This window comes from Asterias amurensis, chromosome 19 (genome assembly GCF_032118995.1).
Source record: "Asterias amurensis chromosome 19, ASM3211899v1".
Taxonomy (NCBI): domain Eukaryota; kingdom Metazoa; phylum Echinodermata; class Asteroidea; order Forcipulatida; family Asteriidae; genus Asterias; species Asterias amurensis.
In genome coordinates, this window is record NC_092666.1 from 14,786,837 (window position 1) to 14,806,455 (window position 19,619).

At 38.0% G+C, this 19,619-nt stretch overlaps 1 protein-coding gene across 1 annotated transcript; it reads right to left on the bottom strand.

Annotated features, from left to right (window-relative positions):
- Window positions 1-1,328: 1,328 nt before the first annotated feature.
- Window positions 1,329-19,537, bottom strand: LOC139951434 (hormone-sensitive lipase-like). Its single transcript, XM_071950334.1, has 9 exons — window positions 19,033-19,537; window positions 18,077-18,277; window positions 14,415-14,533; window positions 13,816-13,933; window positions 13,354-13,533; window positions 12,403-12,546; window positions 11,221-11,365; window positions 7,505-8,469; window positions 1,329-6,682 (listed from the first exon to the last, which is right to left on the bottom strand). The coding sequence occupies exons 1-9, from the start codon at window positions 19,420-19,422 to the stop codon at window positions 6,437-6,439; spliced, it is 2,508 nt and encodes an 835-aa protein (XP_071806435.1). The 5' UTR covers window positions 19,423-19,537; the 3' UTR covers window positions 1,329-6,436.
- Window positions 19,538-19,619: the final 82 nt, after the last annotated feature.

Sequence of the window (19,619 nt, forward strand, 5' to 3'; positions counted from 1 at the left end):
GCTGGATTTGAACGTATACTGTGGGGATGCATCTACCATGAATAGATTTCTTCACACGTCTGGTTTTGGGGCCATCTGTTTTAACGCGTTGGTTGTGAGTAGAAACTCGCATTGTGATTAGGGTTTTGTCTTCTTCAGGTTATTAAAACAACTCTTTTGTTTTGGTACCAATTTTTAAAATGAGCTTATCCGATTTCCGTTTTGGGTGTTTGTGGTTTTATTGATTCCTTAAACTAGAATTCATTCAAACATTCCTTTCTTGCAGACAAAGAAGGCTTTAATTTTGTCAATGATTTTTTTAAACGTGTATTGTGGCCTTATTTCGGCAGTTAAAATATTGTTGCCTTATTTCGGTAATTTACAACAATATTTTTGCCCTTTTTCGGCAATCATAATAATATAAACAACGGCGATTTTGTGGCGTCTTCAATTAAAGATACTTCCACAAATTTGTTGCTAAAATTTTGCGGACAAAGGTATTTCTCTGTATGGGGATTCTATTTCTCGGTTTGAATTTTATAATGAGAATATTATTAACACTTTTCCAAGGTCAATATTCCGACTTAAGTGTTTAAAAGTAGATTACATAACATTCATTTAGTATGTAATATACAAATTAAAACTCGGTTTGCAATATGTACATGTAAGCTACACGCACAATGAGGGTCTCTACTTGACAAGCTATTTTTTTTTGAAACCACCACTGAAGTTGTTTTAGTATTCGAGTGAGAAGTTACCTCTTCCGAAAACTACATTACTTCAGAGGGAGCCGTTTCTCACAATGTTTTATACCTTTAAAGGCAGTGGACACTATTGGTAATTACTCAAAATAATTATTAGCATTAAACCTCACTTGGTAAAGAGTAATGGGGAGAGGTTGGCAGTATAAAACATTGTGAGAAACGGCTCCCTCTGAAGTGCAGTAGTTTTCGAGATAGAATTAATTTTCCACGAATTTGATTTCGAGACCTCAAGTTTAGAACTTGAGGTCTCGAAATCAACCATCTAAACGCACACAACTTCGTGTGACAAGGGTGTTTTCTTCTTTCATTATTATCTCGCAACTTTGATGACCGATTGGGCTCAAATTTTCACAGGTTAGTTATTTTATGCATATGTTGAAATACACCAACTGTGAAGGCTAGTCTTTGACAATTACCAATAGTGTCCACTGCCTTTAACAGCTCTCAATTGCTTGTTACCAAGTAAGTTTTTATGCTACCAAATATTTTGAGTAATTACCAATAGTGTCTAGTGTCTTTAACAAAAAATACATGCAACAAACTCACAAGTAGGCTATCAATATAAACACAACAGTTATGCTTTTTTAATCGACAAAATATTTTGGTCAGACGCATAAAAAAAGTAAACTATTGGCAATAACTAAATGTTTTATCTTTAAAATAAAATCTGGAAAAATTATCTACAAATCACTTTGTTTTTAAAAAGATTATTACATTATGCCACAAAAACACAAATATTTATTACCGACTCTTTTAAAAATCAACTTATTGCATTGAAAGAAATATTTCTAACCATATAGGTCCATGTACCCCTAAATTGACACCAGAATATTGGCAGAGGAAAACAATACAAACTGAACAAACAACTCAACAAATACTTCACCCCCCAACAAAAATCTATAAAAAAAATTTAAAAAGTAAACAAAAAAATCAATGAAAAAATAACAATGAATAAATTAACAATAAATAAATATCTAATACCATTTAAAACAAAGTGTTAAAAAAAAACAACAACAAAAAAAACATTGACAGCTTGCAATTTAAACACACATAATGATTATAAAACACAGTTATGTTTTAATAATTGTCTGTTTTGGAATTCAACTACAAACAACTGAAGGATATTTGATACCCCATTGTGTCTTAATTGTGTGCTTGGAATCTCAGGAATTTCGTTTTGAGGATTTTAGATGGAGGAGCAACTTCAGTACGAGAGGAATAGTGTTAAAGTGTGGGATTAGGTGTGGTATTAACATGCTGTCCTGTGTTATCGCCCATCTTTAAAGCCATTGGACACTTTCGGAACAGAAACAAAAAAAAAAGATTTACAAATAAATTACAAGGTTTACAGAAGGTAATGGTGAAAGACTTCTCTTAAAATATTAATCCATGAAATGCTTTACTTTTTGAGAAAACATTTAAACAATTATCAATTCTCGATATCGAGAATTACGGATTTATTTGTAACACATGTCATGACACGGCGAAACGTGCGGAAACAAGGGTGGGTTTTCCCGTTATTTTCTCCCGACTCCAATGACCGATTAAGCCTAAATTTTCACAGGTTTGTTATTTTATATATAAGATGTGATACACGAAGTGTGGACCTTTGGATGGACAATACTGTTTACCGAAAGTGTCCAACGGCTTTAAGATCACAACACTAATCCCTAAAGAATTACAAAATATTTCATAGCGATTTCTGGATACAATTTCCCTTTAAAGAGGCAGTTTAAGAAACAATCATTTGCATAAATAATTAAAATGTTTATCAATTACTAACTGATTTGTGACAGGTGCAATACAAATAGCCACACCCCTTTCTGAATATAACTTTTGTTTATCACAAAGACCACCTGATACACTTCCAACCAATCAGAATGACTAGTTCCTAATCTATTGATATTAATGTTTACACATACATTAGAATAAGTTCCAACACCTTTACACGTACTATACTGTTATGTAGTTAAATTTACTTTTGGTATAAACATTATTTCATTAAAAGAATCTCTCCGTAACAGTTTACAGCTTAAAGGTGACACAATATTCATAACATTATATGTAACTTATGTAGCGCGCGCTCTAGTAGCTACATCAAGACATCACATATTATGATTAATGTTTATCAACAGGTGCAACAAGTTTGATTTGAAAAGGGAAGGGGTGTCAGCGTCAATAGGTTCACAGGAAAAATTGGATCCAGAATGAACTTCATGATCAGTAATCTTAAAGACTAAAATTAAGGTGTTTAAACCCGTGAGTCTGTATAAAACCCTCAAATTAACAAAATAAAAAACTATTATGTTTCATATATAAAACATTACTTGCATTGAAAATATACGTTCAAGAGATAGGTAAAGACAAATAAAGTTGAATACTACTTGTATGATAAATAATATTTTTCAAGACACACATAAAAGATAAGAGTTAAAAAAGATCTTGCAAGACTTTGCAAGATTTTGCGTGTTTAGCGCGGATTCAAATGCTGAGGTTTGTTGTTGAAGTATGCAAGGCAGTTTACTTCGTATGTTAAGTATCAATAGTTTAGAAAATATCACCGCTGCTGTACCTTATATTGGGTGCGTTCGATTAGCTTCCCTGGGTCGACCTCGCGGTGCTCACTCGGGTGAGCCCCTGACAAGAGCTAAACGAACGATCACTCGCCCTCTCGTAGTGACGTCATGCACCTGGGGCCATCCCCAAGTGACCCACTCCACAAGCAGGGCACTTGGGGCTGACCCTGGTGAGCCCCTGGAATTACGTCAAAGCTATTCGAACGTACTGGGGGCAGACCGGGGTCGACCCTGGGAAGCTAATTGAAGGCACCCTTTGATTAAAATGGAGTAAGGAAACAAATGGCAGCCATTTTGCTAACACTTCCAATGTTGTACCTTAAAATAATGGTTCAAAGAGTTACGTATACAAGTACATGTAGCAGTAGTTAGGCCAACAACACCACTGCTATATGAATAAACTATAAATAAGAGATACAACCATGTTACAAATCCCTTTTCTCCTGAAGACAAGCAGAGTACTGTTTGAAATGTCGAAACCAAACCGGATCTTTTCAGAGCCAACCACTCCCTCAAAGAAGATTTAATACATGTACATGGTTGTTCCCACAAGTTTACTATTATTTACACCATTCACACCACGCAAGCTTTAAAAATAACTCATCACTGCTACCTTATCTTGATTAATGCCTGCTTTTCCATGGATATAAATAACAACACTTGCATCAAATTTGGTCAGTCACTTCATACACACTGTTGCAGTTTTATGTAATATAAATTAGTTATACGCTAATAAGCAATTTACACCAGATATGTAACTAGAGCAGTAAAAGGATTTCACATACATCATTAAGAATACAGAGACAGGTATCACATCAATCATAAATTTATCCTCCTGCAGCAAAATCTGAGTGAAAAATATATTTTTTCATACTTTTGAATAAAATGTTGCAGAATATAACTTAGCAGTGTGGTCTTTACAACATAATATAAATATCATTATATACCCTGGGCTTCAAGTCAATATGAAAATCCTTAAAGACAGTAGACACTATTGGTATTCTCACTTGGTGTATCTCAACATGCATAAAATAACAAACCTGTGAAAATTTAAGCTCAATCGGTCATCAAAGTTGCGAGATAATAATGAAAGAAAAAACAAGCTTGTCAGTTGTGTGCTTTCTGATGCTTGATTTCGAGACCTCAAGTTCTAAATCTGAGGTCTCGAAATCAAATTCGTGGAAAATTACTTCTTTCTCGAAAACTATGTCACTTCAGAGGGAGCCATTTCTCACAATGTTTTATACTATCAACAGCTCCCCATTACTCGTTACCAAGTAAGTTTTTATGCTAATAATTATTTTGAGTAATTACCAATAGTGTCCACTGCCTTTAAGAGATCTTAGACCTAGAATTACAAAGAGGCAACCAAGGTCATAGCCTCTGTTACACTTGGTCTTGGCGCCCCTTCAAAACTTTCCCATCGACTTCAAGAGTTTCAAATGGAAGTGCCCTTTGCAAAATGAAAATGGCCTTGCCCTCTCAAAGATAAAATTCCAAGCCTAACATCAAACGTTTAAACTTTCATCCTAATTTGATTCTGTAATTAATTTTTATATCATAAATACTATATTCATAAAAAAAATTCTACATGCACAACCAACAAAATATATACATACATAATCCACTATTGACAATTGCGCAGTTCAATAACATCAGCTTTCTGACCTTTAAGAAGAATGACATTTATGAATAATTAATCATGCATGAATGACCTTTATGAATAATTAAGCATGTACATATTCAAGACATGTATGCATCCCTTAAGTTTTACTTCCGCTGCATTACCATAAAAGCAGTCCAGCATTCTCCTGAAGACGAGCTGAGTATACTGCTCAGAACGTTGAGAGACCACAACGGCTCATCTCAGAACCAACACTCCTCTTAAATAGATTTGACACAAGGTTGTACCCGCAAGTTTACTATTTATAGTTGTTTCTTAAACATTCATGTATTGAAGCGGGCAGTAGTTCTTGCCTTACCTTATCATCATCAATCCACAAAAATGTCATAGAAATTTCTGATTAAAAAGGAGTGGAAAGTACAAGGTTAAAAAAATATGTCAAGATGTTAGAGGAATGCCCAAACTGAAGTAAACCAATGAGGTTAGGACTGAAAACCCCAATCCACATACAAAGGCTCCGGTCTGAGGTGGGATTGGAACCATGGTCCACAGACAAGAAAGACAGGTGTGGAAACCACAAGGCCACTTTGATCCCCCCAAATTATACTTATCTTTTTCACATTTTTTGGCGTTAAATTTAAAAATTTGTAAAAAACTTTACTGTAAACACTTTGTGACTCGATACGTGCACATAAAATGCATACTTTGTACACATACACAGACTACCAACACATATACACGTACTTTGAAAAGGCAATAGAGTGTTCCTGTTTGAAGATATACAGTGAAAATTTTGCCACATTTATGGGCAATGATAAATGGATTTTTTTTAATGCATAACTACGCGTTGTGCGCAAATACTACGAGTGGAACAAAGCCAAAGGGGTGTCTGGGTGTCTTTTAAATTTAGACACCTTTTTATTCTTCATTTATGTGTGTGTTATAAGTGAAGATTTGGAAACCCAGTTTCGTTATTTTGAGCAATTTTTTTTACCCTGTTACCAAATCCTGGCTAAAACCTTGGTGTGGAATGCAGGAATTTAAAGAAATTTCTTGCATGGTTGGTCAGTAAACCACTTTGCTGCGTAGAAAAATTGCCATGCTTGACGCCGCTTGAAGCCAAAATGCAAATTCTTCGTAATGATCAAATCGTAACGATCCAAATACAAATTGTGAATAACGATCAAAACACAAATTGTTGGTAATGATCACAATGTAAAGTTGTTTGTAACAATCAGAATGTAAATTGTTTTTAACGATCAAAATAAAAATTGCTGTATCGATGATGTACACAGGAACTCTCTACTCCACAGACAATTTAAAAAACAGACTTTTATACTACCTAGGCTAAGCTCGAGTAGCGACCAATAGTCAACCACTTGTCACTAAATCCATGGTTACCTACACATGAAATACATCCTGGGTACCAGGCAAAATCACCAAATGATTGACTTTAGTCCCTCGCTCTAACTTGACCCTAATTGCACTGAGTGTTACTTAACCTCGGACTCCAGATCTGCGAACTCCTCTTGCTGTGCCTCGTCGAATCCGTAAAGGACTTGCATGATGTGACGTACGCAGACCATAGAAGCAGCCTTGCATTCCTTCCCCACTAGCGAGAAGTTGAGAAATCCATGAGGGAGCTTGTCAATGATTTCAAAGTGGACTGGGCGCTTGAGGGAGCGCAGACGTCGCGCAAACATGATGGAGTCATCTAGAAGTGGATCGAAGGTGCAACCCTGGAGAAGGAAGAATCGAGAGGAGGGGAGAAGATAAAAATAGTATTGTTAATAGCTCATACTGAAAGTGCGCAGACAATATTGGTACCGAGACCAGATTGCCCACTTTGTGTGACCAAACATATTGCTCTTATTATTGTTGCCTTGTTAAAAATATTCAAACATCAAAGCCAAATGCTGGTTTTTGTTTATAATACAACAGTATTTACATAACAAAATATTTAAAGGCAGTGGATACTATTGGTAATTACTCAAAATAAATTTTAGCATAAAACCTTACTTGGTGACGAGTAATGGGGAGAGGTTGATGGTATAATCCAGGAATTTGATTTTGAGACCTCAGATTTAGAATTGAGGTCTCGAAATCAATCATCTAAACGCACACAACTTTGTGTGACAAGGGTGTTTTTTTCTTTCATTATTAGTTTGCAAGTTCGATGACTGATTGAGCTCAAATTTTCACAGGTTTGTTATTTTTTGCTTATGTTGAGATACACCAACTGTGAAGGCTAGTCTTTGACAATTACCAATAGTGTCCACTGCCTTTAAAAAGACAATGGATAATAAACAAAAATAAACCAAGTAGGTCTGTGACAGTAACATTTATATACAATTGCTGCTTAGATTAAATAGATTAAAATACAAATAGAAAACGTTGGGACAATACCCAATTATTTTGAGTAATTACCAATAGTGTTCACTGACTTTAAGTAGTAGTAAGCAGGATAAATGTAATAAATTTGGGGCTGTTTTCATAAGCAGAAGTTGGTAAAACAAACATATTATTGTATAATGATTTAAGACAACTACAATAAAACTTACAATGATATGAACTGGGGGCAGCCCCAGTAGAAGCTCATCTGTAGCGCACATCGGCGACATATAAGAATTCTTCATGATAGGCACCTCTCGTAGCTTCCTGATTGGTGATGTCACGTAGGCTGAGGGAGTCTCCACTCCTTCCTTGACGACAGGCACTTTCCCTAGGTCAAGGGTCAAGCTGTCTTTGTTAAGGTTGGACTGAGTGTCGTTGTCACACGGTGGTGGAGAGGTCGAATTCGATTTGACCTCCTCTGTTGCAGGCTGCGTTGAATTGCGTATGACCTTTGTCTTCATGGACGGCGACCCGGGCGGTAGGTTCGGGTCGACAACAGCGATGGTCTCAGGCTCCTCAATCTCTTTGCTCCGAATGACATCCCCATTTGACGACATTTTGGCAATGGTCTCATCTAAACTGTCATCTGGCAACTTCAGATCTCCATCGTCGATGTTTGCCGACCAAGCCGAGTCGTTCATCTCTAAAGTTCTCAGAAATTCATCTGGATCTTCCGTCTGTCTCTCCTTAATGTTGTTATCGATATCGAGAATCGATTCCTCTTTCTTGTGAGCTTCACGACCCTTTGCCTCGATCTGTCGCTCTTTCTCACTGGTTCCTGATCCAGTGCTATTCACACTATTCTCACGTGACGTCTTCCGCGCTGCTATGACATGAAATTTATCATTAGCCTTCTCAATAATCTCATTAGCCATTTCCTCCGAGATAAACTCGTCTTTTAACCCGGCGTAGGCGGCCAAGCAGCGGATGAGGATCCCGATCGGTAGTAGTGGGTCTAGAAGACACAGCATACGGGAGGGGGATGGCTGGTAGTGGATGTTGAAGGGGGTGTACATCGTCACGACGCCATTCGGTGGTCGGATACCGTAAGATGCTGCCCTCATACCAACAGCGATGGAGAGGTTTCCACCAGCACTGTCTCCTGCTAGACATATATGCTCACCAGTTGACCCTACGAACAATTCAGAAAGTTGTTTTGATTTTAAAACATTTTTTCCTTCACAGTTTGAGTTCTTGATGAACACCAAAGAAATTGTTTAGTTTGTCAGAAGAAATAGTATTAGTTTGACCTTTTAATCAACAAGCATTGAGAATAAAACAGATTGTTTTGATTTAAGTCTTTCTGAAGAAACCAATTGTTGAACACTAGGCCTGGGCGACTAGTGAAATTCACTACTTGACACTAGTCACCTATTTTCAAAAGATAAGATTGTGGATAATCGCTTGGCACAAGATGGTAAAATTCAAGCAGAAATGTGAAGTATGCCTTGCGATGGTCGCCATTGTGGTAAGCAACTCTTTTGATGCAACAATATATCAGAGCAGACAATGACAATTAGTGCTGACGACTAGTGAAATTCACTACTTGACACTAGTCACCTATTTTCAAAAGATAAGATTGTGGATAATCGCTTGGCACAAGATGGTAAAATTCAAGCAGAAATGTGAAGTATGCCTTGCAATGGTCGCCATTGTGGTAAGCAACTCTTTTGATGCAACAATATATCAGAGCAGACAATGACAATTAGTGCTGACGACTAGTGAAATTCACTACTTGACACTAGTCACCTATTTTCAAAACATAAGATTGTGGATAATCGCTTGGCACAAGATGGTAAAATTCAAGCAGAAATGTGAAGTATGCCTTGCAATGGTCGCCATTGTGGTAAGCAACTCTTTTGATGCAACAATATATCAGAGCAGACAATGAGAATTAGGGCTGACGACTAGTGAAATTCACTACTTGACACTAGTCACCTATTTTCAAAAGATAAGATTGTGGATAATCGCTTGCCACAAGATGGTAAAATTCAAGCAGAAATGTGACGTATGCCTTCCAATGTTGGCCATTGTGGTAAGCAACTCTTTTGATGCAACAATATATCAGAGCAGACAATGAGAATTAGGGCTGACGACTAGTGAAATTCACTACTTGACACTAGTCACCTATTTTCAAAAGATAAGATTGTGGATAATCGCTTGGCACAAGATGGTAAAATTCAAGCAGAAATGTGAAGTATGCCTTCCAATGTTGGCCATTGTGGTAAGCAACTCTTTTGATGCAACAATATATCAGAGCAGACAATGAGAATTAGTGCTGACGACTAGTGAAATTCACTACTTGACACTAGTCACCTATTTTCAAAAGATAAGATTGTGGATAATCGCTTGGCACAAGATGGTAAAATTCAAGCAGAAATGTGAAGTATGCCTTCCAGTGTTGGCCATTGTGGTAAGCAACTCTTTTGATGCAACAATATATCAGAGCAGACAATGACAATTAGTGCTGACGACTAGTGAAATTCACTACTTGACACTAGTCACCTATTTTCAAAAGATAAGATTGTGGATAATCGCTTGGCACAAGATGGTAAAATTCAAGCAGAAATGTGAAGTATGCCTTGCAATGGTCGCCATTGTGGTAAGCAACTCTTTTGATGCAACAATATATCAGAGCAGACAATGACAATTAGTGCTGACGACTAGTGAAATTCACTACTTGACACTAGTCACCTATTTTCAAAACATAAGATTGTGGATAATCGCTTGGCACAAGATGGTAAAATTCAAGCAGAAATGTGAAGTATGCCTTGCAATGGTCGCCATTGTGGTAAGCAACTCTTTTGATGCAACAATATATCAGAGCAGACAATGAGAATTAGGGCTGACGACTAGTGAAATTCACTACTTGACACTAGTCACCTATTTTCAAAAGATAAGATTGTGGATAATCGCTTGCCACAAGATGGTAAAATTCAAGCAGAAATGTGACGTATGCCTTCCAATGTTGGCCATTGTGGTAAGCAACTCTTTTGATGCAACAATATATCAGAGCAGACAATGAGAATTAGTGCTGACGACTAGTGAAATTCACTACTTGACACTAGTCACCTATTTTCAAAAGATAAGATTGTGGATAATCGCTTGGCACAAGATGGTAAAATTCAAGCAGAAATGTGACGTATGCCTTCCAATGTTGGCCATTGTGGTAAGCAACTCTTTTGATGCAACAATATATCAGAGCAGACAATGAGAATTAGGGCTGACGACTAGTGAAATTCACTACTTGACACTAGTCACCTATTTTCAAAAGATAAGATTGTGGATAATCGCTTGGCACAAGATGGTAAAATTCAAGCAGAAATGTGAAGTATGCCTTCCAATGTTGGCCATTGTGGTAAGCAACTCTTTTGATGCAACAATATATCAGAGCAGACAATGAGAATTAGTGCTGACGACTAGTGAAATTCACTACTTGACACTAGTCACCTATTTTCAAAAGATAAGATTGTGGATAATCGCTTGGCACAAGATGGTAAAATTCAAGCAGAAATGTGAAGTATGCCTTCCAGTGTTGGCCATTGTGGTAAGCAACTCTTTTGATGCAACAATATATCAGAGCAGACAATGACAATTAGTGCTGACGACTAGTGAAATTCACTACTTGACACTAGTCACCTATTTTCAAAAGATAAGATTGTGGATAATCGCTTGGCACAAGATGGTAAAATTCAAGCAGAAATGTGAAGTATGCCTTCCAATGTTGGCCATTGTGGTAAGCAACTCTTTTGATGCAACAATATATCAGAGCAGACAATGAGAATTAGTGCTGATGACTAGTGAAATTCACTACCCCTCTAAGCATGCTTCAATAAATCGTGACTTTGATACTAGTTGTGACTGTTTTAAAAACAACTTTTACCTAGAAACTGAGCATTCTTGATGACCCAAGCGTAAGCGAAGAAGCATTCCTCAAAGGCTCTTGGGAAGGGTTGCTCCGGTGCCAGGGAGTAGTCGATGGAAACAATCGGTACGCCCAAATCCCTCGCCCACGACCTCAGGTAAATCTACAAGAGAAAAAACGCCAAAAAAGGATAACCAATTGTCTGAGAATCTGAGACTAGGATCAAAAGTATAGGAGGTTTAAAAATTTCATGCTTATATTGCATTTGCACCTTTCGGTAACCCCTGGACTAATAGATTCCAAGAAGCTTTGGGAGCAGTATCCTTAGCTCCTGAGAAGTAGATCAACTAACGTTTTTCTTTTGAAAAAAGCAACATCTAGTTTTTTTTTGCCCTTAGATCGGTTCGAGTTGGTCTTTGAAAAGTGTTTGTGACCCTTTGTTATAAAATGCATATGGGTAGAGATGTTGTAAAAGTAGAATACAATGATCCACACAAACATGCCTCGACTCATTGGGTGGTTTTCCTTTTACCTCGTCGACTAACACCGTCGGCCATTTTTACTTCCATAAATGGCCGACCATGTTAGTTTGCAAAGTAAAAGGAAAGCAATTTTGAGGCGAATTTGTGTGAAACATTGTATTCTACTTTTAAAACATCTTTCTAACGTATGCATTTAATAACAAACGGTCACAAACGCTTTTCAAAGACCAACTTGACCGATCCAAGGCAACTTTAATGCAGATATAAAAAGGTTGAAGTTCAATTTTGTCCTCTTCCAGAATGGCATCTAGGTGTCTTTGAATGCAAATATATATATCTTTATTTGCCAGGAACTCAAGCAATTTTTGTTTGTTTTAAAACTGATTATGTATATGCAAACAAAGTCCTAGGTTTTACATAAATTATACTTTCTGTGATTTTGAAGACGGACAACAAAACCGCTTAGTTGGGTTCGCATAAATTACATACACCTTGTGTGAATTTGCAATAAAAACAAGTAAGTCCTTGGTTTTGCATCAATTATACATCATGTGATTTTGAAGTGTGTGCAACAAATAAACCATAAATATGCAAATAAAAGACTTGGTTTTGCATAAATGATATGTTCACCTCATATCATTTTGAAGTGTGTGCAACTAAAACCAACCATGAACATGAATAGACATAGAAACACCTTATGATTCTACATAAACTATACCTCGTGTGATTTTGAAGTGTGTGCAACAAATCCACCTCCATGAATATGTATGAGTAAGCCCTTAGACATTGGTGCAGCTGATTTAGGGGGCGTGTCCTCATCCACCTTGCCGTCTTTTTTGGGAGTGACCTCATGCAGCCAGCTCTGTCAAAAGAGAAAGTAAGAAATTTCCTTTTAATTTAAGTGCAGCAACTTTCAAATCCTGGACCCAATTTCATGGCTCTACCTACTGCCTAATTCTGCACTTGCGATCACCATTGTCCGCTTCCTGTGTGCAAGCACCGATTTCCCTATTTCCGTAAGCGCTGATTCTTTGCTTAGGACAGGCAGAGCCATGAAATTGGGCCCAGATGGGTAAGCGTACCTTTTGTTTTGCCCGGCAAGGATGCAGGCTCCTGGTGTGGCAGTCAAGGTTTTTCACATTTTCGTTTTGCCAAATGCTACAGATTTATAAAAATGTAAACTCTTGTGAATTAGTTCTTGATTTTTGTTTTCGAACAAGATACAAAACTCACTACAGGCAACCCTCGTTATAAAAGTACTGTTATAAAGAGGTTCTACTTTATTTAGAGAGTACATTCTCAAGTCGTGAATCTCATTTCTGCTTTGTGTGTCTATGTCTTACTGTCCTCTTATAACAACATTCCTGTTTAACAGCGTTCTGTTACAAATAGGTTCTGTTCTGAAGTCCCGAATCTCATTTCTTCTTTGTGTTCCTTTGTCTTGCTTTTCTCTTAATATAACAACATTCCTACTAGAGGTAATTTGGCCAGTCCCAGTGTTCTTGTTATAATGAAAGTTTACTTTAGTTAGCTGCTAATTCAGACACTGTCTTATACCTGGCCCGCTCGTTCAACACATGAATGCAGTCCACTCTGTACAGAGCTGGGCCCTGTGTGAATGTTATTAGAATATTTCATGGGAAGGGTCTATTCAGAAACTTTCTTTTACCTGTCCTTCTCGTTCAACAAATGAAAGAAGTCGTATCTGAACCGAGGCAGGCCCTGTGTGCGCACATGGTGGTACTATAGTCACTGGTTCCCCTTCTTCTCCGTCCAATTCAAATGTGTGCGGTTGAATCTGAATCAGCTTGTTAATGGCAACAGTACCAGCCATCAGATTGCACATATCCTGGTGTAGAAAACAAAACAGGGAGGAATAAAGTTATCTAGGCACAAACACTTAAGAAAATAACATGAAGACAGCTTTCTCCTTTAACAGTGGTCCACGGACGAAATTCACTCCAAGTGGTCCGCCAGGCTCGTCAAATTTTTACAGAAATATGCAAATAAGAAAGTCACATCAGGACCAAGTAAGATTGAAGGCACACTTGTGTCAAAAACACATTTATTCCAGGACTCAGTTGATTTTACAATTTAATTTTTCTTCACACGAATGAAAGTCTAATCTTACCGCAATGACGTCCCCCTCAGTGATTGACCAGAATGCTTTGCAGAATCTAATATCTGACTTGTTAGTTACGCTGACAATCTGCTTGGCCCTGGCTTCTGGATTAGTCAGGTACCGACTCCTACATATAGGTAAAGCAATGTACAATGTCAACACAGCATGCATAAAAGTAGTATATAAATATTGACTGCCTAGAGTGCTAAAACTACGACTCCCAAGAAGTCGGCAAATGCCTGTCCTTTACCAACTGTCACCCGTTGAAAAATGGTCGACTGTCGGCAAATTGTCACTCGGCAAACAGTTGTCTGTGTCAGTAACTAGTCAGCTGTCGGAGAATGCTACCTATCAGCAGTTAGTCATCTGTCAGCAATTGGTCGTCTGTGTGAAAATGGTCATGTGTCGGCAATTGGTCATCTGTCGCCAAACGGTTGCCTGCTGGCAGTTCGTCATCTGTCAGCAAATGGTCATCTGTCGATGAATAGTCGTCTGTCAGCAAATGGTGGCCTGTCACAGTGTCAGGAAGTGTTCGCCTGTCCGCATTTGGCAATCTGACAGCAAATGGTCGTCTTGCGAACTTGGGCCGGCCAGCCAGTCCAACTTACCCATGGAAGATTGACGATGCTGCTCGTGAGAATGTGCCCTCGTGTTTATGATAACCCTCACTGTATGAAGCGAGAGCAACAGCAACGGTCTGTAGAGACTGCCACATGCTGTCACAGAACTACAATAACAAAGCATTATTATGAGAGGTCAAATGGGGTCAAACTATGTGTAGCGTTTGTTCAGTATTTGGACACCACCATGGTATGCTAAAATCCATCGCAGACAGTACACACACAAAAAACTTTCAAAATAGGACGTTTTTAAAATCAATTTTCCAAAGATTGGGCCCAGAATGCTCATCAGATTTGAAAAATTCTTGTGAGTACCTTGATAATTTTTATGTTAGGTACATGTAAGCTCTACTAAAATCTAAAAATTTCTTACTTTTATTTTATTGTTTTTTGAACTTAAAGCCATTGGACCCTTTCGGTACAGAAAAAAAAAAAAATTTCACAGATTTACAAATAACTTACAGGGTTTACAGAAGGTAATGGTGAAAGACTTCCCTTGAAATATTAGTCTATGAAATGCCTTATTTTTTGAGAAAACAGTAAAACAATATCAATTCTCGATATCGAGAATTACGGATTTATTTTAAACACATGTCAAGACATGGCGAAACGCGCGGGTACACGGGTGGGTTTTCCCGTTATTTTCTCCAGACTCCGATGACCGATTGAGCCTAAATTTTCACAGGTTTGTTATTTGATATAGAAGTTGTGATACACGCAGTGTGGGCCTTGGACAATAGTGTTTACTGAAAGGGTCCAATGGCTTTAACTTAATCTAAAACCCGTAAAAAAAAAAGGGAAAAAAGGTAGATTTTCTTTAAATGTGAGACAGGAATTTCTATAGTATGTTAATTTCACTTTCAAAGCAGGCATGTGGCTATACATGGAATTATAAACTTGCAGCAACTCGATGACACTACAGTACCTTCATATCATAAGAGTAATAATATAATGATAATTTTGGGGGCTAATCATCCTTACTCGAAGCTAAGAGCTGAATTGCGAAGGACGCAGCTGTTCGAGAAGCAGGCATTTAAGGGCGCCTTTGGCTGCCAGCCACATCAACCCATTATGAGCACGGAGCACAGCCAAAGATTGAAAGTGATTTTTCACGAGGGAGGAAAAATAGATGGTCTGGAAAACCCTCCTGGCACAGCAGAGAACAAACTCACAACTCAACTCACATAATGGCCCCGGCTGGGTATTGAACCGGGGTCACCTTAGTGAGAGGCGAGCGCTTTACGCACAAGCCATATCCATAGAAAGTGCAAGCATGTCGTAACTGGATCTGGATGAGAATTCACAACTCAATGCACAGTACTTCACAGGCCTGATTTGATCGTGACAACAGTGGCCCTTTAATCTTAGGGTAAAATTAACACCATGACATAGTGCAAACACCTCTGACTACAACATCGGATCTTTTATCCTTGGTTTCGTCTGTCAAGGTGCTAATTATTTTCAAAACATGTAACATATAAAAATACCTAAAGCGACTCATTTCATAACATAGTAGAACACAAAGTCATCATTATCATATGAATCAGGGCTATAAATAACACCTGAGCGCTGATATTGTTTTTTCTCAGCTTGGTATAAACAACAATTCTACAGATCGAGTTCCATTCAATGAAGCAGGCACATGTCAATTCAGCAAAAAACACTCCGTTTACAAGTGAAGCTTAAAATTTATTTATTTAAAGGGGCTGATTTGTCATGACCAAAGCAGGCGTATGGCTGCACATTGACTTAAATGAACTCTTAGAGTCTCACCCAGTTACAGTCTTTTTTTTCTCATGAAGGTCACAGTTTTTACTGAGGTTGAATTCTTTTTACTGCAAGCCTGATACTTCACGGAGGCAATAATGGCGATTGCCTCAATGCTCCCTGGTCATTGCCTTGGTGCCCTTGAAATGCTCTGCAGTAGACATTTACAGTTTCTTCATAGGGTGCCCTTTACAAAGGAGAAAATGCCTTGGTGCCCTTGCCCTTTCCAAAACGAAGCATCCACGGCCCAATTTCATAGAGCTGCTAAGCACAAACATTTGCTTATGAAATTTCTTCCTTGATAAAACTAGGTTTACCAACCAAATTTTCATGTGATTTTCAGGATAAGCTAACAAAAGCTGAATACCAGTAACAAGCACTATGCAACAAATGGAAATTTGGCTGGTAATCCTGTTTTTATCGAGGAAGACATTTCATGCTTAGCAAATTTTTGTGCTAAGGCCCAGGCCTGTTACTGGAACAGACTGAAAAATCAGAAATACATGTAATTCTACACACTAGGGTTATTTTTTATATATATGTTTGGGCTGTACATGTATGGTTTATTAAAACCAGTAACCTGTTACAAAACACCCCACTATGTAAAAATTGTTACCACATACATGTAATGCACTTTGTACTCCCTTAGCAGACAGTAAACATTGCAAGAATATGTTCCACAGCTACTGTATTATTACAATATTAACCAAACTGGTTAAATAAACTTACCAACAGACAAAAATAGATTTGTCCTTCACTCAAGTGAATGTGCTCAAGCGTGTAACCAAAAAAATGCAAGCAGGAATAAAAAAGCAATGGAAGAAAAAAAAAGCAAATGTCCATTGTACTTTTTGATGACAGTGGAACGATTGTTGTACGCTTCACTTGAGCACTAGTTATGATGGAGTCACCAAAATGGAGTCACAAAGTTATTGCTTGTCTGTGGGCGTTAGGAAACAAGAAGTTTTGTTTGCACAAAATTCAGTTGCAGGACCATTTTATTTATTTATTTTTTGGTCCACAGAGAGGGGGGGGGGGAATACACTTGAATTCATCTGGTCTGTCAAAAATTAAGTTAGAACTGCAAAAAAAAAAAATGGTGGTGGACTGTGTTTAGTTTACAAAGTAAAAGAAGGGATATTTGTGTGAATCATCTACATGTAGTATTCTACTTTTAAAAACATTATTCATTTCATAACAATGGATTTTTACACACAAAAGAATAAAAATAAAAATGGGTTTTAGGTAAATATTTGTTTTTCTATTAGGTTTTAGTCATGTATTGTGTTATTGTAATTTTATACAAATTTTATACAAAAAACTTTAAAAGGCATTTTCCCGCTGTTGGATATCGAATAAATAAACATTCAGGCCTCGGAATAACCCAGGTGCCCTGTGCTTTTCCTGTGGTGCCCTTTGCAACGTTCCATTACAATACATTTCCCTCATTGAAGTGCCCCTTCGGGAAATTGCTGGGCTCCTTCTAGAGCAAAGTTCTTTTTTAATCTTCCTGTGCGGCTAATCCACCAATAAGATGCTCGAACTGGAGGGTGGTATAAAAACCTATACTTCCAGTGTTTTTATTGCACAGCGAGTGTCAATCATGTCAATGCGTCACGCTCCGTATACGGACAGTGCAAAATTACATTCTAAACTTTGTGCGCGTGCATGCTGTTCTGCGCGAAATCACACGTTCTGAAATTTTAAACTTTGGGCGTTGCACGTGCGACTGGAAGATAAGCTCGTTATAACAAGCGCGCTCGTGGAATACGAAAAAATATAGCGCTTCTGCGTCCCATATCTCCTTTGGCCTTGTTGCATATGGGACTATATTTTTAGTATTCCACTCGCGCTTGTGTAATAACTTATAATAACTGACTTACCTGAAAGCCCAGGCAGCGTCCATAGAAGCATTCCCTATCCAGAGCTTGTACCTCCAGCATGATATCAATCGGCATCTGATCCAATTGCTCCTTGTCTGGAAACAGCTGGCCACTCTCGACGTCAGAGTAAGCTAAGAGTTTCTCTCCATACCCAAGGAGTACCCTCAACTGACTCAAGACCTTTCCATATGCTTCAAGCTCCTTGAAGGGATGAAACAAACAAAAGGTAAGAAACTAGATAGGGTTTGCGTTAACACAGTGTGTTAATCTCCTTTGTGTAGTGACTAGTGTTGGTTCTAAAAAGAATTAGTACTTCCTTGACAACTCAACGTTTCAACCAGTATGCTCAGAAGAATGGTAAGAAAAGGTTGGTGCATCACAACTCTTTCAATTTCAGTGGCACCAGCCATGCTTTGCTTAGTTAGATTAGAGTTCAAATAATAAACCACAAGCATGACAAGGTCAAGGAAACTGACTTTGTAAATGTTTAGAGTTAAAAATCAATTTTTATAAAATCTTTGCTCGCGAAGTCAGGAGAAAACGACCATAAAATCTGAGGGCAACATGCAGTATGATCAGAGAGCATGTAAAACAACCAAAAATTGTCTTGGCCCCCTGCACAAAAGCTTTGTGCTTCACACTCGCAAATAAAGTTCAACATCCATTAAAATAATCATATCTCCCTAAATTAAAATAAGCCTCCAATAAAACAATTACAAATAATAAAATAAAAAGTGGTTGCCAGATGCCGGAATGTTTCACTTAGCCCATGTTAATTTACCATGGCATCCATAATCTTCGAGACACAACAAACGAAAACAGAACACCGACCAGCACTAGCAGTCGATTATCCATGAAACTGCCCGGCAATATTCATTCTTTGTTTTGTACTGCATTTAAACTAAATATTCTGAAACTGGGAAAGTCAACAACATAAGACAACAATTGGTACTTACTTTCAAATAATGACTACTCCTGAACAGCATGCTGTCTCTGTTGACCGCCACATATCGCGAAATCTGTATCAACTTCTCTACACAACAATCCACTACGCGAATCAAACTCCGGTATCCATTTCCCGGTGTCTTCTCGTCAAAGTCGAACCGTGGGGCAATCGCTTCCAAAGTCTCGATGGCCGGTCGCAACGCATCGCTCTCTTGTTCGATCACGCAGAATATGGTGAAGAATTTCTCGCCAGTACTGCTCCTCGACTTCTGGTAGTGCTCTATGTTATTGATGACTAGCTGTCGCAGTGTTTTGATGGGTAGAACGGCGGAATAAACGGGTTTTTCTGTGTCATTTTGGGCCGAACTGTTGCTGTTTTGCAGTTCGCTGGGCGGCTCCATGTTGGAAAAATTAGGTTTTGAGACGATAGACAAGAATGCAATTGGGTGGATGGCACCTTGACCTGTGTGTATTGAAATGCACGTTGTGATATGGAGCGTACCAGTCGATTTCTGCAACCTCGTATTCGAGTGTATTTAAAAATGAAGGGGGCGGGTCAATAAATAGATGTCTAAAACGGTTTATTTTTTATTCACTC

Coding starts and splice junctions, on each gene's coding strand:
- LOC139951434 (XM_071950334.1), bottom strand. CDS start 19,422: ATGGAGCCGCCCAGCGAACTGCAAAACAGCAACAGTTCGGCCCAAAAT. Junction 14,534..18,076: donor GACGCTGCCTGGGCTTTCAG/GTAAGTCAGTTA, acceptor TTGTTATTGTAG/TTCTGTGACAGCATGTGGCA. Junction 13,934..14,414: donor GCATCGTCAATCTTCCATGG/GTAAGTTGGACT, acceptor ACCTATATGTAG/GAGTCGGTACCTGACTAATC.